At 45.7% G+C, this 26,736-nt stretch overlaps 1 protein-coding gene across 1 annotated transcript in view; it reads right to left on the reverse strand.

The window, feature by feature from the left end:
• Positions 1-2,389: 2,389 nt before the first annotated feature.
• KIF3C (kinesin family member 3C) overlaps positions 2,390-26,736 on the reverse strand; it is a 32,912-nt gene continuing 8,565 nt past the window's right edge. Inside the window, exons 2-8 of the mRNA XM_068974926.1 lie at positions 16,946-17,047; positions 16,181-16,303; positions 14,981-15,099; positions 14,393-14,509; positions 3,078-3,186; positions 2,746-2,918; positions 2,390-2,506 (exon numbers count right to left, since the gene is read on the reverse strand). Coding sequence (XP_068831027.1) covers positions 2,410-2,506; positions 2,746-2,918; positions 3,078-3,186; positions 14,393-14,509; positions 14,981-15,099; positions 16,181-16,303; positions 16,946-17,047 — 840 coding nt within the window. The 3' untranslated portion in view covers positions 2,390-2,409. The remainder of the gene's footprint in view (positions 2,507-2,745; positions 2,919-3,077; positions 3,187-14,392; positions 14,510-14,980; positions 15,100-16,180; positions 16,304-16,945; positions 17,048-26,736) is intronic.

Genomic DNA, 26,736 nt, shown 5'->3' on the forward strand with positions numbered 1-26,736 from the left:
GGAAGAGAAGGCAGGCAACCAACTTTGTAACGATACTCATTCCTTTATTATCGACTGTGTTAATTTGAACAGGGCTGGGGCCTGCAGGCTGCTGGCAGCATTGAGCTGCAGGTGCATTTCAGCTTGACAGAGAGATCTCATCCTAAGCCAAGGAGACAGAGGGTAATGTTTTATATATATATTTATATATTACATATGTCCTGTATCGTCAACTGTATAGAGTGAAAAGAACGGGCCACTGCCTTGTTAATCGCTGTCCTAAATAAAGACCATAGCAATACACATGGAAATTTGGTCCTAATCAAGGCCCTTACTTTGTCAACCAAGTGTTGGATACATCAAAAGGAAAAGAAGAGAAAGAGAGACGGAGAGACTGAGATCCAGCCAACCCGGTGGCCCTGTTCCCAGCATATCTTACACGGAGTGTAAAGTGTCCCCTGTGGAGGTAAACACACACACACATAAACACGCGCACACACACACACATACACAAACTGCAGGCAGGAGCTCCTCCTCTGACCACACCTTGGGCCCAGCCCTCCAACTGAGGGTGGGGAAGTTGGGTACATTGTGCTATAAGACTGTGAGGGTAAAGTGAGCAGACAATGCAGTCGATGTGTCCAAGTGATGAATAAGGGTAACACGTGAGGCTTCATCCACAAACAAGAAAGAGATCACTGGGAGAGGCTGCTCAATGCAGGCCTGGAGGTCCCTCTGCGCCCAGGCCACCTGGAAAATTTCTACACGCCACTCCTATCCTAGCCACAGCTGAATCTCTGATCTGAATCCTGAGTCTCAAACCATCTTCTGGGCTCTGATGAAAAATGTTGTTTCCTTGAAGGACAGGAGCCAGTGGAAAATGAATGGCCCAACCACCTGGCATCATAGTTACAGCAGCAATGACAACATCATTGAAGTAAACCAAACCACAGTTTGGTCCTCAGGGCAGAAACTGAGCTGTGTCCAAGAAGGGTTCATTTCCTGATGGAAAGAGAATAACCAGGTAGCCACACCCCACCGCCACCTCCCACACACCAGATTTCAGGCAGCCCGGTCAGCTTCATGCCTTTCCCCAGTGACTAAACTCCTCATATTCAAGTAACTGGAGACTCCATATTAGGTCGTTTTTCAGTCCCAAACTATGTGTTTTCATTCATGACCACCTCTTCATTCTTCCACCAAAATATACACTTAAAAGGTAAGTCAATGACAATTTATCTTTCTTTTTGGTAGAAATTTACCCGAGATACCCGGAGACATCTTGGGATGTCACAAAAGGAAGTGAAAGGATTTCCTTAGAGACCAATTTGCACAATGCTGAAGGGTCAGTCTTGTCAACAAAACAGTGCCCAACAAATTTGATTCAGGAACAGGGGCAATGGGCAGAGTTGGCAGGCTGTGCCTGGATCTCCATCTCCTGTGCTCCATGAGCGGGCAGAAGCATCAGATTCCGGTGCTTTTGTTTAGCCAGAGGGAGGACACTGATCCTCCCACTAGTAGCGGGGATACAGGCAGCTGCAGGGAATGATGAGGGCTGGAAGCAGCAGCATCTCAAAGATGGAGAGTTGGCCTGATTCCTTGTCGGCCAAAGTGACTTCTCAGAGGGAATGGAAACAAATGGACGTCCCTTGATGACTGTCCACACTGTCTCCATTACTGTTCCATGTCCCGGAGGTCCCGAGGAGGCAGCGACTGGTCGGTTCACAGTTCCCTTCCCCGAGTTGGGAAGGTGGGCAGGAAACAGTTCGGGAAGCCATGAGTTCTTGCCAAAGCTGAAAAGCATGGGCTGCGCAGATGGGGTCACTGGAGTCCTTGGTAAGGAGCCCGAGAAGTGGAAAGAGGCTGTTTGAAGGCCGGAAAGCGGAGAGTGGGGCTCTCCTCCACCCGAAGCACACGCTCACCATCGGCAGGATGGATGTCTTCTGGCCTCAGCACACATCTTCTATTTCTCTAGTCCCAGAAAGCGCTCAGCAGCTGCTCACCGGCGGCGCAGGAGATGGGAAATTCCGGGACAAGCCAGGTAGAAAAAAATACACACAGGCACCTGCGTCTTCCCTTCTGGGCGCAACTGACCGGAAGGAGAGTGAGGGCTGACTGGGGCAGCGGGGTGGGGTCTAAAGTCAAGAGGAGGTGGTGGCTGGGCGGTGAGCACGGCAGGGTCAGGCGAGGGCTCCTTTCCCACACGAACTGAGTTCCACGAATAAATAACATTAATTAAATAAAGGAGGCTAGGAGCCGGCAGAAGCACGCCTGCCGGGGTCCCTCCCCCAACATACGCACACGCACATGCGCCCACACACGCACAACGCACGCACGCACACCGAGCGGCAGCGAGATGAGCCAGGGTTGGCCACCCCATCCCTGGGGGTCTGGGCGGGGGGGGGACGGGGCAAGCCCGACGGAAGGTTGTCACTCGTGGTCGAGCACTGTCGTGGGGCGCAGAGCAGCAGCGGCGGCCAGCGAGCCGTGTGCGGTGGGAGGTGGAGGCCGCTGAGGACTCTGGCACCTGCAGGGGTGTAGATGAGGTTGGGGGGTTGGGGGTGCAGGAAACGGGAAAAAGTGAGAACTTTTCTTTCCCTCATCCTGTCGCTGTAGGAACTCAGCCCCCACAGCCCCAATTATCAGTCTCCCTTCACGCCCTTTGGGTACAACCACAACCCTCCTCAACGTCCACCAGCCCCCCACCTCCCCAACTGCAGTTTCCGCGCTAAGTCCATTGCCCACTCTGACCATGATGATACTGACCAGGATCTGGACTTCCGGACTTTAGACGTGGAAGGTCTTTCCAGAAAGCTGTCCAACCGCATCAGCCTCTCCATGTGTAGTGCACGGGGGTCTTGGTCTTGGTCATGAGAGAATTCCATCTCAAAGACCGCTGGCGGGGACACATCCAGCTCCAGAAACATGATGTTCTCAGCCTGTGGCGGGAATAGCAGGCCAGAGGTGAGCCCTGGGCCTGATGGCCAGCCTCTTCTGGGCACTCGGGGAGATAATGGGAGTAGCAAGGGTGATGAGGCAGATAGAGGAAGCAGCCGTTGCAGGCATCCACCCACCCTTTCTATTTCCAAGCTTCTTACCCTGTACCTGGGGTGGGACCCCATTGCCATGGCAACCCGAGCATACTGGCTGATCGGCCTCTTGTAGCCCACTGCAGACGTTGGCCGCTTCTTCATTTGGCTGCTATTGCTGTAGGGAAGAGGCTATATTTTAAATCAATTTCCTCTGAACACATAGGGAGAATGATATCATGAAGGGTTACGTATCATTCAGGTAGTCAGGAGGCTGCACAGACTGCGAGTTCTGGAATTTGCCTCTCTTTGCTCTAATACAATCTGACAACTCAAAAGAGTAATAACACAAGAAGACATTTCTTCACTTTTGTTGCTTCAATTTTTTTCCACAGTGAAAAGGTCTGACTGAAGACTGGAATGAAGAAAGGCAATCCAATCTTATTTTAGCTGTCAGACTCACAGACTGGCTTCACATACTACAATAAACCATTAATTAGTGGTTCTGCTTTTCATTTTCTTTCATAGGTTTTAATACAATAAAATGATTAGAAACTCAGGCTCGAAATGCAGGAGCTCCAAAATAGCCAAAACAGTCTTGAAAAAGAACAAAGGGAGAAGAGTCACATTTTTTCAGTCTCAAAACTTATTGGTGGTGGCTTAGTTGCTAAGTTGTGTCCCTCTTTTGCAACCCCATGGACTGTAGCCCACCAGGCTCCTCTGTCCATGGGATTCTCCAGGCAAGAATACTGGAGTGGGCTGTCATTTCCTCCTCCAGGGGATCTTCCTGACCCAGGGATCGAACCCAGGTCTCCTGCATTGCAGGCAGATTCTTTACCAACTGAGCTATAAGGGAAGCCCCTCAAAACTTATTACAACATTGTAATTCAACTATACATTAATAAAAAAATTAAAAATTACAAAGTTACAGTAATGAAGGCTGTGTGATACTGGCATAAGACATAAGGATCAATGGAACAGAATTAAGAATCTAGAAATAAACCCTTATATTTATTACGAGCAACTGATTCTCTGTAAGGGGACCAAGACTATTCAATGGGGCATGAACAGGCTCTTCAGCAAATGGCACAGATACAGCTGGATAGCCACACACATAAAAAGTTGGATTCTTCCCTTGTACCATATATAAAAAACTAACTTAAAAATTAATCATAGACTTCAATGTAAGTGCTAAACCTATAAGACTCTTAGGTAAAACAAAGGAGTAAATCTTCATGACCTTATAAAATGGGAGAAATTATCTGCAAATCATCCATGCGATATATGAGTTGTATTTCAGTTCAGTTCAGTTCAGTCGCTCAGTCAGTCTGACTCCTTGCAACCCCATGAACTGCAGCACGCCAGGCCTCCCTGTCCATCACCAACTCCCGGAGTTCACCCAAACTCAGATCCATTGAGTCGATGATGCCATCCAGCCATCTCATCCTCTGTCGTCCCCTTCTCCTCCTGCCCCCAATCCCTCCCAGCATCAGAGTCTTTTCAAATGAGTCAACTCTTCGCATGAGGTTGCCAAAGTACTGGAGTTTCAGCTTTAGCATCAGTCATTCCAAAGAACACCAAGGACTGATCTCCTTTAGAATGGACTGGTTGGATCTCCTTGCAGTCCAAGGGACTCTCAGGAGTCTTCTCCAATACCACACTTCAAAAGCATAAATTCTTTGGAGCTCAGCTTTCTTCACAGTCCCAACTCTCACATCCATACATGACCACTGGAAAAACCATAGCCTTGACTAGATGGACCTTTGTGGGCAAACTAATGTCTCTGCTTTTGAATATGCTATCCAGTTTGGTCATAACTTTCCTTCCAAGGAGTAAGCGTCTTTTAATTTCATGACTGCAATCACCATCTGCAGTGATTTTGGAGCCCAGAAAAATAAAGTCTGACACTGTTTCCACTGTTTCCCCATCTATTTCCCATGAAGTGATGGGACCGGATGCCATGATCTTCATTTTCTGAATGTTGAGCTTTAAGCCAACTTTTTCACTCTCCTCTTTCACTTTCATCAAGAGGCTTTTTAGTTCCTCTTCACTTTCTGCCATAAGGGTGGTGTCATCTGCATATCTGAGGTTATTGATATTTCTCCTGGCAATCTTGATTCCAGCTTGTGCTTCTTCCAGCCCAGTGTTTCCCATGATGTACTCTGCATAGAAGTTAAATAAGCAGGGTGACAATATACAGCCTTGACGTACTCCTTTTCCTATTTGGAACCAGTCTGTTGTTCCATGTCCAGTTCTAACTGTTGATTCCTGACCTGCATACAGATTTCTCAAGAGGCAGGTCAGGTGGTCTGGTATTCCCATCTCTTTCAGAATTTTCCAGTTTATTGTGATCCATAAGGTCAAAGGCTTTGGCATAGTCAATAAAGCAGAAATAGATGTTTTTCAAGAATTCTCTTGCTTTTTCCATGATCCAGCGGATGTTGGCAATTTGATCTCTGGTTCCTCTGCCTTTTCTAAAACCAGCTTGAACATCAGGAAGTTCATGGTTCATGTATTGCTGAAGCCTGGCTTGGAGAATTTTGAGCATTATTTTACTAGCGTGTGAGATGAGTGCAATGTGTGGTAGTTTGAACATTCTTTGGCATTGCCTTTCTTTGGGATTAGAATGAAAACTGACCTTTTCTAGTCCTGTGGCCACTGATGAGTTTTCCAAATGTGCTGGCATATTGAGTGCAGCACTTTCACAGCATCATCTTCCAGGATTTGAAACAGCTCAACTGGAATTCCATCACCTCCACTAGCTTTGTTTGTAGTGATGCTTTCTAAGGCCCACTTGACTTCACATTCCAGGATATCTGGCTCTAGATGAGTGATCACACCATTGTGATTATCTTGGTTGTGAAGATCTTTTTTGTACAGTTCCGTGTATTCTTGCCACCTCTTCTTAATATCTTCTGCTTCTGTTAGGTCCATACCATTTCTGTCCTTTATTGAGCCCATCTTTGCATGAAATGTTCCCTTGGTATCTCTAATTTTCTTGAAGAGATCTCTAGTCTTTCCCATTCTGTTGTTTTCCTCTATTTCTTTGCATTGATTGCTGAGGAAGGCTTTCTTATCTCTCCTTGCTATTCTGAGTTGTATTTAGAATCTATAAATAACTCTTATAAATCAAGAATAAAAAGACAAATAATCCAGTTTAAAACTGGACAAAGGATCTGGATAGCCATTTCTCCAAAGAAAATATATAATGGCCAGTAAGCACATGAAAAGATGCTCAACACTATTAGTTATTATGAAGATGCAAATCAAACCCACAGTGAGATACCACTTCATGATATCTCATTGGCTACTAGGATAACTATAATCCTGGAGGACAGATAATAACACATGTTGGTGAAGATACAGAGAAATTGGACCCTCCAGGCATTGTTGGTGGGAATATAATATGACGCAGCCTCTTTGCAAACAGTATAGCGGTTCTTCAAAAAGTTAAACATGGAGTTACCATATGACCTGGTACTTCCATTACTACAGGTACATAGTCAAGAAAACTGAAAACATATGCCCTACAAAAACTCATACATGAATGTTCAAAGAAGAATTATTCATAATAGCCAAAAAGTAGAAATAACCCAAATGACTATTCATTTATGAAAAATAAACAAAATGTGGAATATCATAGAATGGAATATTATTCAGCAACAAAAAGGAATGAAGGACTGATGCATGCTACAATGTAGAAGAACCTTGAAAACATTTTGCCAAGTGAAAGATACTAGATATAAAAGATCACATGTTGTATGATTCCATTTATATGAACTATCTGGAATAGGCAAGTCCATAGGGACAGAAAGTGGATAGACTGGTGGTTTTCTAGGGATGGGGACACTAGGGAGCAAATGGGTTTAAGGTTTCTTTTTGGAGTGATGAAAATGTTCTGGAATTCGACAGTGGTGTTGTTATATAACTGTGAATATACTAAAATCCACTGAATAATATACTTTAAAATGGTGAACTTTGTGTATAGTTTATATCTCAATAAAGCTATTACTTATAAAACAAAACTCAGGCTTTGCTTTTAAAACATGCATATTCTTTGACCCAAATTCCCATTCCTAGGAATTTCCCTATGGAAATAATCAGAGATGGGGTAAAAAATTTGGGATGTTTGCTCCAATATTATTTACAAGTACAAACAATTAGAAACAAACCAAATGTGCACCAGAATGGACAAGTTAAATTATTCAGTCATGTGAAGGAATATTATGCAGTCTGGCTTTATGTAGCCATGAAAAGATTTCTATAACATATTAAGTAAAAAAGCAAATAAAAAGATGAAATTTGTTTTGATTTTAAAGAAGTGTGTATACATGTGTGGATGCTTAGAAAGAAGTTTGGATATTCAACGAAATGTTAATAGTAATTGTCTTTGGATGGTTTTACAATTTTTAAAATGTGTAAGTTTATATCTAATAAGTTATTTCAAATACTCAGAAAAGCACAGAAAATAATATACATCTGTTTACCTACCATCCAGTTTTGCTAAATCTTAACATTTTGTTATACTTAACACCAAATCTTTTTTGAGAAGTAAAATATAGGCACAGTTTTTAAGACTTTCCTTCTCCAGAATTAATCCCTCTCTTGAATTTGGTGATTATTAATGTCAGGCATGTTTTAATATTTATATATGTATATATTTATAAACAATATATATAGTATTGTATGCCTATTTCTAAATTTTGTACTGTATAGTACAGATACATTTTTTGTGTGCCCAAATATATCTTTTATATTTATCCATGCTGCTCTAGATTAGATGATTACAATTTAACTATACTGATTATCTTAAGGTTTCAATATAGCATTTTCTGTTTTTTATATGTTCTCTTGTTGATGGACATCTAGGTCAATTCCTTTTTCTCTCTCCCTTTCTATTTAACACAGTGCTGTTGTAAAGACTTCTGTATGTACAGGTATCTTTAAATATATATTCAACAGTTTCTTTGGGGTATATACCCAGGAATGGAATGGTTCCAACGTGCATCTTCAGTTGTACTAGATATTGCCCAAGAGGCTATATACCTACAAGAAAGTTCCCATTGCTTTATATTCTGGCCAACTCACAGTATGTTAGACTTTTTATACTCTCAGCAACTTAATGAGCGTGAGGTATTTGATTATTCAAAACAAATAAAAATAGGAAAGAAATCAAGACAATTATTTCTACTAAAAAATTAACAGGGTTTAGAGTCAGGCAGATCCAAGTTTGAATGTTGGCTCTACCCCTTAGGCTTTGTTACCTTGGGAAGCAGCTTATTATCCCTGAGCTTCAGATATCTCACCATCCTACAGAACTGCTGAGATTTAACAAGACAAGCACGTAGCACAATACACCGCAAGGGCTCAATACGTGGCAGCTGTGATGATTATTTATTCTCAGCTCCACTTGCTAATTTCAAACAGGGATATGAACAAGCAATGAAAAAAGCCAAAAGGCAGACAGAAGATAAAAGAGAAGAAAAAACAGGCTGAGTAACTCAGAGATAGGACATTCTGTCCTTGACTAGGAGAACAAGCCGTGCAGGACCTGACAGAACAATGCCAGCCTTCTGCCACAGCAAGTAGTGAAAAACCACAGTCTCAGGTTTTATCTTAAGGAATGCTGGATTCCACTTGGGGTTCCCACCAACCCCTCTTCATAGATAAAAAGGAAGGAAGGAGGAAGCTGTAGAAGTCCCAGCTTGCTCTGCTGCTGTGGACCCTCTGAGAGGTGGGGAGGCGGCTTTTGGCGAGAGCAGGAAAATCAGTAAAATAATAGCTTATCATTTATAAGGTGCATCTCTCCATCTCATTAAAACTTTACAACTTCCTGAGGTTCAGATGGGACAGAAAAGGAGACTGAGGCTCAGAAAAGTGAAATGCCTTGTGCGCCCAAGGTCATACAACTAGAAAGAGACTGGGAACTGAACTTTGCCAAATGCTCCTTTTAGATGCCATGCTGTCTTTCAGGAGCACACACACAACTGTCTGGGCCTCAGCGTGCCTCGAAGGCTGCACGCTCTGGGAACAGGACAAGCGAACAGGGCTGGACAAGCAGAGCCGTGGATCAGTGTGAATTGGCAGCCTGACCCAATAAAGATGCCAGGGCTATTCTGGGTGGCAGGAGGGAAGAAGGAGGTGGGGGAGGGGAGTCTGTAATTGGGACACCAAACTTCCATCTCCTCTCTCTCTGCCCCAGGCCTACTTTCCATGATTGATCCCTCTGTAGTAAGCAGGTTGTGGCTGACAGCCCAGAATGGAGGCCTGGCTCTGGAGTATCCACCCCTCCCGAAAGAAAGCCACAGCAGTTATCCTGTGCTTAGCAGATCCTCAGAGTTCTCTTAGGACCCTCTCTCCACATAACTTCTATCACAAGATTATATATATTCTCCCCTTAATATTAAAAATATCAGTCCCATCTCAGAGGCTGATCCCAATCTCATTGCCAGCTGTCTGCTTACCATACCTTTCTTCTATTCTGAAAACCAGCAGCCAACATCACAGGGTGTGTTTTCTCATTCCATGTCCTTTACAAGCACCCACCACAGCAAATCTGACTTTTCTCCATAATCGATCAGGTGCCCCCGTCCCTGTAGGCCAGCTGTCCACCTTGCAGCATCCCTTGGCTCATCTGAACTGCCCCACCCCCTTCCCATGCCCCCTCCGCATGGCTCACCGCCTGCCTGGGAAGGCAAAAACTTCTCCTAGTTTCAGACTCTTTTTCAGTTTTCACAGGCCTGGGAATAAATCTAGGGACTCACCCCAGAGCTGAGAATGTTCTGACTGAGGTAAATTTTGCCTCTGTAACAAAACCAGCTTAACCTTCTATCCTTATTCTGTTTAGAGCAAGGAATGCTCTCTCTAAACTTGGAGGCAGCCTGATTTAAAAATCAAAATCTAAAACAAAAGCAACAAGTCAAACTGTCCTTCTATGGCACTTGTAAGGGATGATGACAAACTGATTTCTCTGGAGTCTCCAAAATTATCATGTTGGCCTACTGGTATGACAGCAACCATTGATGGACCATCTCCTCTGTGCGAGGTAGTGGCCTAGAATAGGCCCCCACCTCCCCAACACACACAGACACATGCATGTTATTTCATTTCAATCTTGACAGTCCTGCAGGGATTTTTGTTTCATCATCCTGACTTTGCAGGTGAAGAAACTTGGGTTCAGAGAAGTTAAGAAACCTTCTTAAGGCAGAGCAGGGACCAAAATTCCAAATGTTCTACATCCCAAATCCAGTCTCTTTCTACTGCACCATGACGCTCTGAAAAGAATCTAGAGTGGCCAGGAATGCAAAGAGCAAAGGGCTAAAGTTACAAATAGAATTTTTGAACCGCAAAACATGGGCTATAGATACTGCCAAATATACAACCCTTAGAAGACAGTTGTGTATAAATACAATTAAAAATAAAGTCTATTATCAGAAGCCAAACATAAAAGGTCCTACTTGTAAAACTGTGATGGTTGAAGGCAGCTGCCAATATTTTCTTTTCAAAGTAACTTTAACCAAAATTATTTGCGATTGTGGAACAGACCTCACCTGAAGTTACTGTATATCAGCGAGAGACAGTAGAGAAAAGAAAAGGGACAGACTTCCAAAATAAGTTGATATGAGTGTGTTTCAAGGGCTCCCCAACAATAACTCCCTGTTTTAGAAAGAAGTGCAGGGAAGAGTGCGGGGGTAGATGCCTGCAGCTAGAGGAGGAGAGGAAATGTTTCTTCCAGCAAAAGCTTTCTAGAGGGACAGCATGACTTTAGGTAATTTCTTTCCAACAAGGCTTTTGTCCTCTCATTTTGAGTAGCCTTCAGTGTCTCATCCCCAGAACACCACAGGCCAAAGTGAAGCAGAATACTCCATAGGTGAATTGAGCAAACGGGACAATGCCTTCATTCGTTAAATATATTTGGGGACAGAAGAGGTTTTCAGCCCTGATCAAGTTATATTGCAAACAGTGGGACCCAGTCCTCCCAGAGAGGCAGCTTGTTCCACAGTCTCAGGCCCCAGAGCTCCCAGAAATGGGGGGAGCTGCATCCAAGGCCCTCCCCTCTCTGGCTGTGAAAGGAGGGGCTTGGGGCACAGATCCAGGCCAGTGACTCTGACACCAGGATGCTACCCTGGGGCGCTCTGTGCTGACTCATTATCTCACCTGGAAATTCCAATTAGGAGGAAAGTGTTTTTACTTTAAACACCAACTGCCGTGGAAAAAAAATTGCTTTCATAAAAATCTTCCTAGATCTGTTACTACTTCTCTGTTGTATTTTTGTGGTTTTTAAAAAAGTTCTGAGATAAATATTATTTATTGCAGTTATCAGACAATGAACAGGTGACATTAAAAAAGAAAATAATTTTTGGAGGAGTAATTCAGAATAGCATGTAGTTGACTACCTGGTATTTATTAACAAGTCTTTTTGAAGTAATTGATTTATTGGAATTTTTTCTTAAAGAAATCTATAATACCTGTTTATATCAACTTTATTTAAGTACAGTGGAGAACACTGGGATGTCACAATTACCTTAATACTTTTTACCCTTACCCAGATTATTTTCTACACAAAATAAATATTCTGCATTCCGAAGAGGGACATACAGATTCTGTATGAAATAGCATGGTTAAGTTGTGAATATACTTAACCGTAACTTTGAAAAAGCTTGTGAAAGTATTTATATGTTTACAATTTTAATATAAAATTTTATGGGAACACAGTCCTTTTGGGATCCAGTCAGAAAGCTGCTAACGGAGACATACAAATGTGGGGTGGTGAACAACTGTATACATATTTAAGCCAACAGGGTTTGTACACTGGTTCTTCCCAAAAAGTTATGGAAATGAAAACACTACAGAGTAAGCTAAAGCAAGCAGCTTTTGAGGAATGAGCCAAATTTTTAGGCTTTCCAATGACAAAGAAAACACTGAATCTTCCTCTCTTTGCCTTACTAGGCAGCTGCTGCTGCTGCTGCTGCTAAGTCGCCTCAGTCGTGTCCAACTCTGTGCGACCCCATAGACAGCAGCCCACCAGGCTCCTCTGTCCCTGGGATTCTCCAGGCAAGAATCCTGGAGTGGGTTGCCATGTCCTTCTCTAGGTGCCTTACCAGGCAGGAGAGGGAATAAATCAACAGTAAGCAAAGATACCAAGCAGAGGACTTCTATTTTATAAGCTGTTACTGGTATCTACTCTAGATATTATTTAACATGTGCTATTTTAAGATAGCTGTTTTAATTTTTTTAAGTCTGTGTATGGTTTTTCAGTGTATGCACACCACTTTATTTTTGCAAAAAAAGAAGTTATTTTAAAAGTTAAAAAAAATTTTTAACGTTATTTGAGTAAAAGGAAGAAAGCAAACTTAAAAAAGAAGTAGAATAAAGAATGGAAATTCATACACATTAAGCAGAAAGTGTATTTTAGCTTCAGGCAAAGTACCACCATGCTTTGAAGTCTGAATTGTGTGCTTAGGCAGTCAAGTAAAAATTGCAGGGACAATGTTTTGAGAAACGAATAAACTCCTCTGAAGCATGAAATTTTCAAAACTCAAATCAAGATCCCTTTTCAGTTCCAGATTAAAGGAAGAGGCATGATTAAATGCAATGCACCATCACAGGTGGGCTGGTGTGGGTGGGGAAGAATTGCCTTAATGGATATTATTGAGCTAACTGGCTAAAATTAAATACTGTTTGTTGTGTATTCGTCTGGTGTCAATACAGAATTTCCTGAATCTGATCACTGTACAGTGGTTATGTAAGAGAATGTCCTCGTTCTTAGGAAATATGGGTAAAAGGTTGACTGTCTGCAACTTAATCTCAAATTGTTGGGGGCAGGGGATTAATCAAGCAAGATGTGGCAAGATGCTAACAACTGGGGAGTTTTGGTGAAAAGCACATGGGAATTCTTTGTATTATTCTTGATTTTCAAAATTAAAAATTCAAATATAAATCAACTATACTCCAATAAAAAATTTTAAAATAAAGTTAGCCAGTAAGAAAAAAAAAAACACATACCTTTTCAGAGCTTCTCTCATCCATCTCTGTCTAATGTAAAGAAATTCCTCTACCTACAAACTTTCACCTTGAGAACTCTGTAAGCACAAAATAACCTTACAAAACCTCACCAGCATCTTCCTCCAGTGGATGGCAATGAAACAGTTTCTGAACCTAGCTTTCCAGTAGAATCAGCTGGAGGCTTTGAAAAAACAATTAAAAAAAAAAGTCCTGGGATCCACCCATACGACCCCTTAAATCAGATTATCTGGAGCCCAGCTCAGAGGTGATTCTAGATGCAGCCAGGGTGGAGAACATCTGTAATAAATGATATACTACTACAGGTCTCTACTTAGATTGGAAAGGTGGATTTTAACTCCAAACTGACCCCATTGAAAAGTCCTTTACTCATGAACTGGCTGCTTACCGACTTACACATGGGGTATGTATGTCAAGATTGGTTCTTCCCAAAGAGTAATGGAAATGAAAACACTGCAGAGTAAGCTAAAGCAAGCAGCTTTTGAGGAATGAGCCAAATTTTTAGGCTTCCCAATGACAAAGACAACACTGAATCTTTCTCTTTGCCTTCCTATGCTAGGAGATGCAATAATTCAACAGTAAGCTGAGATACTGATTGCAGGACTTGGGCAGGACCAGCCCTTCAGAAAGTAGGCAAATCAAGTAGGCAATCTGATGCTCCAGTGAGGAGTTATGGATCTCTAAAACCAGCTTCCCACTCCAGCTTTGGGTAGACTCTTGCCCTAACGTGGTATTAATATTCCTAGGATAGATAAAGAATTGCCGGGGAAGTGCACTGGTGTCCTGCCTCCGGAGCACCCCTGTACACAGATTTTCAACGAAGGGGCAGTGGTTCGGCTGGGTGAGGCAGTCACTCGGCTGGGTGTGCCTGTCCAGTCTTGTTCTTCAGGGCCACCAGCAGAGGGAGCTACACACCCAGCCAATGGATGCAAACTAAGAGCTAGGACGTGGAAACAGGTGGAAATGCTGAATCACCCAGCTGAGTAAGGCTACAAAGACCTCACCTGTCTGTCCTTTCTTGATCCGGTTCCTTTTCTGTATTCCTCACTGGACTGTGAGCTCTGACCTTCTGTCTGCAGAGTCTCCCACAGTGTCTGACACACAGTAAGTGCTTGGCAATATTATCTATTGATGCTGTTTTGGGCATCTGACAAACGAATATTCACCAGACTGGCCAAATGTTAGCCAGCTAGTATTTTCTGGACCAACGAGACACTGTATTTAATGTTCCTTCCTTCATGGAGATCCCTGTATTTGGTCCTGAAAAAACCCATCCTCCATCTCCCCCAAGCGCCTGGCCACCCCCAACCAGGGGTGAGCTTGAGAGTCCCTAGGCCCAGACGGCGGGATGGAAGACTCACGCTCCACTAGGAACAAGGGGCTGGAACTTCCACTGCTCCTCCTCACAGTCTAGGAAAAGCCGGTTCATGATCTTGTTCTTCTCCTCTGGGGGGATGAAGTTCTCGATGATCAGGTACCTGGGAGCAGGAATGAGGTAGAGATGGGGGTTTGGGGAGTGAGACCACGCAGTGTAGGTGAAGGTTGCAAGAGAAGAGACAAGCAAGATACAAAGAGGCAGAGGGAACAGAGAAAATGGAAAAACCAAAAAGTCGGGGGGAGGGGGTCCCTAGAGAAACAATGGAGCCTGGAAATCACAGTTTCTCAAGCAAGGATTATAGACTCAGGGCCTTAGGAGTTACTTCTGGGCAACACCCAGCGTGCACTTTACAAGGTTCATCTAATGCAGGCAGAGGGCAGAAAGGAGAAAACAGGAGGTAGAAGATACTCCGGTGGGTCCCTCCCCCATTCATTCCTTCCATTCCTATGGGTCACGGACATGGGTGAGGAGAAAGAACTGAAGCCTGCAGGAAAGAGGAGCCTGTCAGGGAGAGGCCTGGAGCCTGAGAGATGGCTGTGCGGGCCCCAGCTGGGAAGAGAAGGGGCCCTACTTGAGCTTGAGCTCCCGGGTCTGCTCATTCTGCGCCTCCTCCAGGTCCTGCCGCACGCGGATGTACTCGTCGTGCTGGTCCTGGATCTCGGCCTTCACCGCCTGCAGCTTGGCGTAGAGCTGGCGAGGGAAGGTGCAGCTCAGAGGCGGTACGGAGTGGCACCCAACGAGGCTCGACTCCCCCAGCCTGCAGGCTCAGGGCCCATCAGCTCAGTCCAGGATGAGGCCAGGGTCCCCGTGTGAATGGCCCTCATCCATCAGGTCGGGTTATTTTAAGGGCTGCCTCATCCCTCCTACACCGCTCACTCTCAGCTGCTGTCCACATCATGCGATGCTCAAGTTTGATGGGACCTGGGGAACCTTCTGGTCCAACACCCTCTTTTTATAGATAGGAAACTCAGGCACAGGTTTGCTCAAGGTCACACACAAGGTGCAGAAGAGCCTGAATCAGGACCCGAGTATCAGGACTACTGGTCCAGGGTTCAGGGGAGCCTCAGCCAGTTTGCAAGTTGGCCTATCCCACTCCAGCCTCTCCAGCGGCTCTCAAAAGGAGGGGTGTGGGGAGGGCAACCCCAATCCCACTGTCTGTCCCACTCCTAACACACCGCAAGGTATGGAAACTGGAAACTGCCTCTGGAGCTGGGCCTCTGCCGGGCCTGCTCTGGAGCAGCCACCTCAGCAATGTAAGGGCTTTCCAGGCTCTTCCAGAATCCAGGCTGGAATCTGCGGCTTCCTGCCCTAGGCCCTCAGCTCATGCGCCTGCCATTCCCTGGCCATGGACCTCACAGGGTCCTGGTGGCCAATACTCATCTCTGGAGGGCCTTGTGCTTCCTCTCTGAGCTCTCCCAGGCTCAAGTCTCCACTCCCCTGGCCTGCTCAGTGCCTTACTATCCAAACAGTGACTCACTGGTGACACTGCAGGACAGGGGCAAGTGACCCAGGACGAGGGCAGCAAACCTGCAGAGCGGAAGTGAAAGCATTCCCAGCCTCTCAGGCCCCTCTTGAAGCAAGAGAAAAGGTTCTATTCCACCCAGACCCCTGCATCCCCTGGCTCCTCACCCCAGCACCCAGGCAACGTAACTCAACGGGTCAGCAGTCAAGCAAAGTGGGGAGGGGTCGCTAAAGCACAATCTGCCTTGGGCAGGTGGACTGCCAGGCCCTCACACACACCCAGACCCAGGGTCCTGCTGTGCCAACTTACCTTCTTGAGTTTCTTGGTTTTGACCTCCACCTCCTGCTGCAGGGACGTGTAGGTGCCCCGGAGCTCCATGGTCTCCTCGTCCCGGAGCATCATCTCTTGCTGCATTTCCCGCTCACGGCGTTTCTAGGTCGGGGCAGGGGACAGGGCTCAGAGGAGCAGCACATACCGGCAAGACCCAAGGGAGCTCTCCCTCCATGAGGGAGGTCCCTCATGGAACCTGGCTCCGTCGTGGCCACAGGAGCCAGGAGGACACAGAGAGGTTCTCACAGCCCAGGTCCATCGCTCCCACCCCATCCTCAGTGGAGGCCTCTCTGGACCTTCTTCCCGGCTCACAGGGCCATGTTTTTGCAGGCACTGCCCTACGTGGAAGGAGACCCCACCCCTAACCGCTGGGGCTTCCAGGGCCGTCGACCACATCCACTGATGCCCAGGTACTGGCTTTTCAGCTGTCTCAGCCTCTCCTGTGTAGTATCACAGCTGATGGGTAAGACCAACAAACTGTGGTTCTTGATGCTTTCGGAAACAGTTGGTGAAGAACTCACACCTTTGTGGAAGGTTTGGGAATTAGGATCGGGTGCCCTGTAGAAGCTGACATCACGGAGAGCCAGCACCTGGGCGGGTGGACCCATAGGATGCACAGCGTTAGGTTTTCAGCCCTGTAATTCCAGGGACCCTGAGTTCATGATGACTCACTGCCTTCAGCCCCCCAGACCTGACCTCAAGGCCATGCACCACCCCCCAGGGACCTGAAGCCCCCAGCCCCACCTGCTCGGCAATCTCCTGCCTCTTTAGTTCGAGCATCTTCTGCTGCTCATTGGTGTGATCCATGATGTTCCTGCCCCCGATGAGCAGCTTGCTCTCCATGGCCTGGGGACACAGAGGGGTAAAGAGATGGGTTTTCAAAGGGCCAGAGCAGCCCCAGCTTGAGAGGTTTGGCTTCCCTGCCCTTCAGGGTGAGAACAGAAGATATGTCCCAGATGGGGGCTCATGACCCTCACCAAGAAGGAAGTTTTCCCCTCTAGCCTCGTGGGCCCCAGCACAAGGCTCCCATTGTAAGCAAGACCATTAGGTGAGACAAGGCAGGGAAGCCCTCAGAGAATACAGGGCACCTGATCTGTTTGCTTTGGATACGGATGGAAGGCTGGTTCATCATGCCCGGGGAAGGGAATGCGGGCGGCGATCTAATCCTGGCAACCAGGACCAGCTGGTGTTCAGGAGGCAGGGAGATGCAGGATACAGTCTCTGAGCAGCCTGGCCCTTTAGCTAACTGGCTCCTGACTCAGGAAGGGGGCTCTCATTCAGACAGCAGGAAAGGGTCTGCTCTTCAGCTGGAAAACAGAAGAAAAGACATAGGAAGAAGACTCCCCAGCACTGAAGCGCATTTGGGGCCCCAGAAGCAGCCGGCGTTTGGAGATGGCCAGAAAGACTTGAGCTCCACCCACTCACTGCAAGGTCTCAGCCCAATTACCCTTCATCTCTCACATCTGTAACCCTGAGGCCACCCCTGCTCTGAGAAAGACAGCCAGCAAACATCCGCTGAGCGTTACTGGCCAGGTGCCTCCAACTTTACCCCCAGAGAGACCTCAATCAATAAGGAAGGAAGTTAAGAGCAACTGGCTTTAGGTCACGCTGCTGGTTAATAAAGAGGTGAACCAGTCTCCCCACTGAGCCCTGTGCTATGCGCAGCCCCTCACCTGGTGCTTGGCACAGACATTGTGTAGGTGCTCACTGAATCTGAAGCTTAAAGAATAACAGCCATGGATAAATTGCGCCAGTTGTGACTACATAAAATGCATTTTCACTGTTGCTAGTCTGAGGGTGCTGCCCAGCTGGTCTCTGATTTCATCCCAGGCCTCCTGGAAGGTTGAAATCACCTTGAGCCACCAAAAGAAACTGGCTGCCTCCCCACTGGAATTCTTCCCAGTGGAAGTTGCTGACCGACTGAGGGCTCTCAAAGCAGGGAGTGCTGGCAAAAGAGAGCAGGGGGTCCCTGTATCCCATACATCATGGATGACAGAGCAGGACAGGAGTTGAAGGTGGCTTCCGGAGGGGGTCAGAGGTGGGGCTTCTCCCAAACCAGATGCTCTAGAGAAGATTCGAGTGAGGGAGGCACAGGGCCACAGCTGATGCCCTGCTTTTATCTACCTGATTTAAAGACGGGATGAGGGTGGAGAGAGAAGCACAGGGCAAGAAATCAAGAGGAAGAAAATAATTCTTTTCTCCTCACCTGCTATGTGCCAGGTGTCTCACACTTATTTCTGCTCATAACCCTTTAAGCAATGGATCTCAAGATTTTGGTGTACATTAGAATCACCTAGGGAGGTTTTAAAAGGCTCAATGACCAGATTACACCCTGAAAGTGTTAGTCGCTCAGTCGTATCCAACTGACTCTTTGTGACCCTGTGGACTGTAGCCCTCCAGGCTCTTCTGTCCACAGAATTCTCCAGGCAAGAATACTGGAGTGAGTTGCTATTTCCTACTTCAGGGGATCTTCCCAACTCAGTGATCAAACCTGGGTCTCCTGCCTTGCAGGCAGTTTCTTTACAGTCTGAGCCACCAGGGAAATCCCAGACTATACCGTACCACCAGTTAAACTGGAAATGGAGGAGGGTAGGGAGGTGGTGGGGAGAAGGCAAAGGCATCCCACTCCAGTACTCTTGCCTGGAAAACCACATGGACGGAGAAGCCTGGTAGGCTGCAGTCCATGGGGTCACTAAGAGTTGGACACAACTGAGCGTCTTCACTTTCACTTTTCACTTTCATGCATTGGAGAAGGAAATGGCAACCCACTCAAGTGTTCTTGCCTAGAGAATACCAGGGAAGGGGGAGCCTGGTGAGCTGCCGTCTATGAGGTCGCACAGGGTCGGACACGACTGAAGCAACTTAGCGGCAACAACAGCAGCAGCAGCAGGGAGGTGGTGAGGTCCAGGCATCGGTGGATTTTAAAGGTTCCCAGGGGATTTGGGGGTGCAATCAAATTGGAGAATCACTGCTTTCTGCAGTCCCCAGAACCAGCATTATCTGAGAACTTGTTTGAAATGCAGAATCTCTGGCCCTCCACAGGCCTAGTGAATCAGCATCTGAGACCCCCTCCAGTAACTTGTGTGACATGCTTTAGGGACAAACTATAAGCACCATCATTCTTCTGATGAAAGCTCAGGGAGGTTAAGTAATCCATCCAAGGTCACACCATGGCGGTTGCATAAAAACAGAGACTCCAGACCCAAGTCTGCTTGATTCCCAAGCCCAGGCTCTTCCTACCACAGACACTGTGCAGTGTTTTAGGAAGCAGAACCTGCTAATAGAAAAGCAGCATTTTCCAGCAAGAGGAGTCATGTGTGACTACTCTACAAGAGTTCCCTCAGGGACAGACTAGATTATTCCAGTCCACGAGGAAGCCAATGGCCAGAACTTAAGAGGTTAAAATGCTCCTGGCACGGTCCTACATCAGCGGTTACTCCATGGGGGAGGGGGAGAGGGAACAGAGAAAGGGGAGGGGAAGGAGGGGAAGGAAACAAACCGGCATCTCTCCAGATGGAAAAATGTTGAAATGTCAGAAATCATGCAAGAAAGGGTGCACAGGGTGAAATGCCAACTTCACAGATGCCCCCAAATCCATGCAGGTGGGAAAGAGCAGGAGAACTTCTAGGCCATGTGAAAGGACCAAAAAATGGCAGATGAGCTTCAATTAGTTTTACATTGGGGAAAAAAGTAATCCTAAATCTTCATTAAATGATAGCTGTGAGCAGTCAGTTATAAACCACAAAAAGAGGGAAAGCGAGGAGTAATTCTCTATGGTTCCCAGAATACATTGGCTTAATATGCTGCCACAGCTAAAAAAGCCAATAGTATCTGGCCAGGTACCATCACCAAGGCTTTTTTGGAAACAAAACAAAAATCATTCTACCCTAATATAAAACCATGATGCAGCTGAATCTGGAGGACTGTCTACAGTTCTCTCACTGCATCTCTGGGGACTTGAAGGAGAGAGAAGATTCAGAAAAGGGCGGCTAAAACCATGCAAGGGCTTAAAAAAAAATAGGACTCTTTAGATGGCAAAGACAGAGAAAGGCTAAGAGAATGGACCTGGAAACTATACCATCAGAAGGTGTGAAAAGCAAAGATTTAGGCTTTTCTAATCAACCTGTGGTAGGGAGAATAAGAGCTTATACCTTGAATTTTTAGGACAAAGGGAAGTTCATCTTTACAGAAGATAATATATTTATGGAATGTGGTATCTCAAGAGTACTGGATTGAATAACTCACAGTTCATCAAGGGATTCTGGGGACATATTTTTAACCTTTTATTGTCTTTCTCTGCTTTCAGAAAAACAAATTCACTAATGTCAAAATAAGCACAGAAATAAACTGGAAAAAAATTCACATATTCTTTATCATATAAATTAGCTTTTTACCCCAGATTTTTCCGTATGCACACATCATTTTTCATATCTATAGACATAGGATAAATATAAGTTTGCTGCTGCTGTTTCAGTCATGTCCGACTCTGTGCAACCCCATAGACAGCAGCCCACCATGCTCTTCTGTCCCTGCGATTCTCCAGGCAAGAATACTGGAGTGAGTTGCCATTTCCTTCTCCGAAATATAAGTTTATATCTTGCTATTTCCACACTATCAAATAGCTCAAGAATTTCCTGAACTAACACAACATTGTAAATCAACTATTCTCCAACAAAAATTTAAAAACAAAAGAATTTTCTGTTACTTTAATGATTGCATAATATTTGAGCTTCCCTGGTGGCTCAGACAGTAAAGAATTCGCCTGCAATGCAGGAGATTCGGGTTCAATACCTGGATCAGAAAGATCCCCTGATAAAGGGAATGGCTACCTACTCCAGTATTCTTGCCTAGAGAATTCCATGGACAGAGGAGTCATAATATTTAGAGTGGATAATTTATAATATAAACCCCATTATAAGAAATTTTGTTTGCCTGGTTAATGTTTACAATAAACACTCTTATGCATATAATTTTTTTGGACATGCTGCTCGGCTTATAGGCTTTTAGTTCCCGGACCAGGGGTTGAACCTGGGTCACAGCAGTGAGAGCATGGAGTCCTAACCACTGGACTGCCAGAAAATTCCCAATTTTTCATCTTTTAGATGATTTTCTTAGAAGGAAATTACAGAAGTGGACAAAAAGTTATAAACATTTTGTATATCTTAGAACATACTGTCAAGTTACTTTTCTAACAGTTTTACCACTTAAAACCACTGGCGGCAATAAATAACGGAACCGCTTTTATTCATCGTCATGAAGTATTATCATGATTTTAAATTTGGCTTAATAATAGATATAAAATTGAGTCTCCTATTTATATTCTCTGTAGCTCTGTGGTAGGCTTGCAAGGTTTGCTCTCCCCTCTTCCAACATGCGCTTTTATGCTTGCTTTTTTGTGTTTTGGTGATTTTAAAGTGAGGAGATGGACGTGACTTAAAACAATTCTTTGTTTATTCAGCCCCCACCTTCTCTGGCTATCCACACCCAGCTCAAGAAGTTGGACACAGGCAGACTTTACGCTGCCCATCAGGCCTGGAATCTGATGCATCAGTCAAGGCTACCAGGGCCGCCAAGTCCCAAGGCTCCTCCCACTGCCACCCTCATGCCATCGTGCCCAGGATTGGTTTCTGTCTTGGTTCTTGCTCATTTGACTTCGTGTTAGGCCTCCTCCTTGGAACTCTGTTTCAGGGCTTTTCCTTCTGGCCAGGGCCTGGGCTCCAGGCAGAGAATTTCTGGGAGATGCCTGACTGCCCGTATCACCCCATTCCATTTGTCCACTGCTCCTACACGTCTCTGCCTGACCCGCCAGGACCCAGCACAGACATGGTCTGAATGACAGCCAAATGTGCCTTATTGGTTTCTTGCCAAGTCTTGTCCACTGGCCCAGCCTACACTGTCACTCAAGCCAGCCTGATAGAACTTGTCTTGTGCTAGAAAAGGGGGCTGGTCCTGGCACAAAAACCTGGGGGTGGGCCCCAATCCAGGTGCAGAGTCTGAGCTCCCTCTTCTCCCCAGCCTCAGTCCATCGCTGCCTGCATCACCCCCATGCTCTGAGACATGTCATACGTGACTTTGGTTCTTTGCTTCGAAACAGTTTTGTGGTGGTTTTTTTCTTCTTTGCTTTTCTCATTTTTCTGAGGATACCAGTAACCATCTCCTCCTTTTCCTCAGAGATCTCTGCCTTTATCACCTAAGGAGGGCAGGGGACAAGGATGTCTCAAATCCCTAAGCCCACTTCAGGCTGGAAGGGTACAAAGCAGAATATGGGGTTTCCAGTTCCCAGGAAAAGTTCCCCAGAGCTCTTAGCTGCCCCAGTTAATGCTGCCTTTGCGATTTCTCAGGGAAAAAAGAGTCCAGGTGGGTGGAGCCTGTAGACAGGGCTGGGTTTGGTTCTACTGGTTCTGAATATGTCCAGTGTAACTAAAAGGCCAGCAGAGGCTGTGGGGGCGGAAAACAGGGCAGGGAGTTGCAAGGACATGGTCTGACTCTTGTGAGAGGGAAACAAATCACCAGACAATTAAGGTGACCTCAGGGAATCATCAACCCCAATGCCCTGTGCTTCACAGAAGAGGAAACTGAGGCCCAGAGATGAAGACTTCTAAGTCTAGAACTCATAATTAAGGAGTCAGTATGTGTATCTGTTGAGGCTTCCCAGGTGGTGCTAGTGATAAAAGAATCTGCCTGCCAATGCAGGAGCCGCGGGTTCAATCCCTAGGACGGGAAGATGCCCTGGAGGAGGATATGGCAACCCACTCCAGTATTCTTGCCAGGATAACCCCATGGACAGAGGAGCCTGGTGGGCCGCAGTCCATGGTGTTGCAAAGAGTGGGACAGGACTGAAGTGACTGAGCACACACATGCACGTGTATCCGTTCCTATACTGACTACACACTTTCCAAATAATTTCCCAATTTGATTAGGGCCTTTGCTTAGGGTATTAGAGGCAGGTCAGCTGCTGTGACAATTAGCAACTTACTGACCGGAGACATAGTAACACGTTTTTTGTTACCCAAATGTTACTGACTGGAGTGTTTCAATACTCACTTACATAACAAATCCCCGGCCACGGCATTATTAGTTCCTGCAAAATTCTCCCAGTTAATAGCAAAGATCACCACAGGGACCAGGCCAGCCTGCAGATACAGCCTGGGATATTCAGAAGCTGCCCTCTTCCCATCCCAGGAGCAACTGAAGTGCAAAATCAGGAGTAGAAAGGAGGCCCAGTGCTCATTAAACGCTGGTCTGGAAAACCAGCAAGGAGACAGCCAGGCGCAGCCAGCCACCCTCTGAGGAGATACCATCAAGTATGATTTTACAGAGAAGCCAAACAGGCTCTGCCTTGTGACTGCCAGCTAACCTATGACATTCTGCAAGAGACAGGAATCCTGGCTGCCATTTGCCATATGCCTGGGTTGGGTCCTTTTTGCATTTATCATCCTATTTAATCATCACAAGAACTTCACGAGATAATGAATATGATCCCATCCTCAGACAGGTGAGGTGACTAGATTACGGTTATAGAGACAGTAAGTGGCAGTAGTATTTAAACACCAGCCTCCTGATTCCAAGTCCTTGTGCCATAGTTTTCTCCTGGATTTGGGCAGGAAAGTGCCTTGGGGGAAAGTAGCATTTGGTCTTTGCACCTTTGCCAACTCAGGAATCATCAGGAAAGCTCAGGGCACCATTTCTTTCTCTTCCAGATGAAACAGGCGGGGTTCTGCTAAAGATGCTTCTGCCTGTGTGAGGTTCTTATGGGGGCCTCTGAGATGAGTGGGATAGGGCTCTTAAGTGTGTGCTTGTGGGGAGGGCATCAGTATCACTAGGGTCCCTGAGAGAGGGTGAAGCCCAAATGCTCACAGGAAGGGCCACCTCACAAGTTCCATAGTGGAAAGAAACAAAGAGCACCAGGCCTGTCAATCAGAGAACATGAATCCTGGCACACACTCTGCCATCCTATTTGCTAAGAAATCTAGGGCATTAGCTCTTGGAGTTCTGTTTTTCTCATCTGTAAAATGGGGCAAATATTCACTAACCTTGCAGGCTTTGGTAAGAATGGTGAGCTGGATAACAGGTGAAGAAATGCCTAGTAAATGACAATGTACAATCAAATGTCAGAGGTTACTTCCTGTTGCAGTACCTGACACCTATCCACCACTCATCACACAGAACAAACAACCAGTGCAGCAATCCTGGGTCCCACCTCTTAGGGAATACAGCCACGCCTACAGTCACAAACCTGTTTCTCCTTTTGTGGCCTCTGGTTATAGATCTTGAGGAACCAGCAGCAAGGGAAAAAGAAATGAAAGAAACAATGGCGAGGGGAAGAAGAATGCTATTTTCAGTGATTCTCTGCCCTCAGGAACATAAATCAGGAAACTGAGTTTGAGTTCCTGCCTTGGGTTTCCTTGGATGCCTCAAAACACTACATGCTAATAATTTTCTCATCCAAAAGAAGAAAAAATTAGGACTTTCCTAGTGGTACAGTGGGTAAGAATCTACTTGCTAATGCAGGGGACATGGGTTCAATCCCTGGTCCAGGAAGATTCCATATGTTGTAGAGCAACTAAGCCTGAGCACCACAGCTACTGAAGCCCATGGGCCTAGAGCCCTTGCTTCATAACAAGAGAAGCCATCTCCATGAGAAGCCCTCACACCGCAACAAAGAGTAGCCTTTGCTCACTGCAACTGGAGAAAGCCCTCATGCAATGAACACCCAGTGCAGCCAAAAAAAGAAGGGACTATTAGAGATCAGGAAACATATTGGCCAGAGAATGAGATGAGCTGGATTCCACTTCCAGTCTTGCACTGGACAAGATACGAATGCCCAGAAACGCTTCAGTCCACCTTGGAGAAAAACATGAAGAAAAAAATCAGCTCATCTGCTTGAGTAGGAAAAGCATGATCACTTCAGATCTGATCCTTAACTTTGTCTTTCTCCTCTACTTCGTTCACTTATTTGCATTGTCCTAAAGGGTTTCTCTCCAACACTGGGGAAAAAAAACCCAGCCAGACAAAAGAACGCTATTAATATAATGTCAGAACTGGATGAGACCTAAGGATGCATAAAGTGTAGACTCCATAGTTTACAGACCCTGGGTCATTCAGCCTCCAGCTTCCAGGCAATGCTTGGTCATTCCTTTCCAGCCCTTACTGTTCCTCATCCAGGCTGGTCTCTAAACCTGGGCATCTGACCTGCTGCTTCCACCGTGAATCAGCAAATAGTGCAGAAAGCAAGGAATCATTGATTGATCATTTCTTATAGAACCAGAAGGGGAACTGACTTGTCCAAGTCACAGGATTACCAAAAACTGAGTACCATTAAGAATTATTCTTGACCCTGGGTCTCCCTCAATTATTCATTTAAGCCAATCTTCCAACCATGTGTTAACACATTTCTTTGACATATTTTTCTCCCTTAAAAATTCTAGATTTGTTTTTAACAAAGTAATATAGTGAAAGTCGCTCACTCGACTCTTTATGAGCCCATGGACTACACAGTCCATGGAGTTCTCCAGGCAAGAATACTGGAGTGGGTAGCCTTTCCCTTCTCCAGGGGATCTTCCTAACTCAGGGATCAAACCCAGGTCTCTCACACTGCATGCAGGTTCTTTACCAGCTAAGCCACAAGGGAAGCCCAAGAATACTGGAGTAGGTAGCCTATCCCTTCTTCAGCAGATCTTCCTGACCTAGGAATTGAACTAGGGTCTCCTGCATTGTAGGAGGATTCTTTACCAACTGAGCCACAAGGGAAGCCCTATATGCTTGCTGTTAAAATTAAAAAAAAAAAAAAAAGTGAAAAAAGCCTCCTTCCTATTATTAATAAAATCCCTAGAGATAACCATTATTAGTGAGTTCCTGTGATTCACTCCAGAAATTTAAACAATTTAAAGACAAAGTTAACCCTACCTATTGATTTATATTCTTGGCCATAGTGTTCAAGATTTGTTGATTATATGAATGAACAGCCCCAGACGGAGGTCTGAGGCTGGGGTTTGCATCATGTGTAAGGACAGAGATGAGTTAAGCATCTCAGCAGACAAGAGCTCCCACTGGGGTCTATTAGCCAGGGATCTGGCATGAACCCCCCTTTCTGAGCTGGTGATACAGGGTGGAGGGAAGATCGTGGGCTTTGGAATCAAGCAGATACCGGTTCATATTCCTGGCTAACATTCATAAGCATGTGACCTCAGATTGTTCCTTCATTACTGTGCCTTAGTATCCTCATGTGTCACGTGGAGATTAAAACACTACTATTTCATGGTGCTATTGTGAGGACTAAATAAAACAACTCGAGAATACAGTGAGTACTAGACATTGTGCACGCATGCTCAGTCATGATTGACTCTTTGAGACCCCACGGACTGCAGCCTGCCTGGCTCTTCTGTCCATGGAATTTTCCAGGCAAGAATACTGAACTGGGTTGCCATTTCCTTCTCCAGGGGATCTTCCTGACTTAGGGATCGAACCCATGTCTCCTGTGTTTCCACATTTGTAGGTGGATTCTTTACCACTGAGCCACCCAGGGAGCCCATACT

The sequence above is a fragment of the Capricornis sumatraensis genome, chromosome 1 (genome assembly GCF_032405125.1).
Source record: "Capricornis sumatraensis isolate serow.1 chromosome 1, serow.2, whole genome shotgun sequence".
Classification (NCBI taxonomy): Eukaryota; Metazoa; Chordata; class Mammalia; order Artiodactyla; family Bovidae; genus Capricornis; species Capricornis sumatraensis.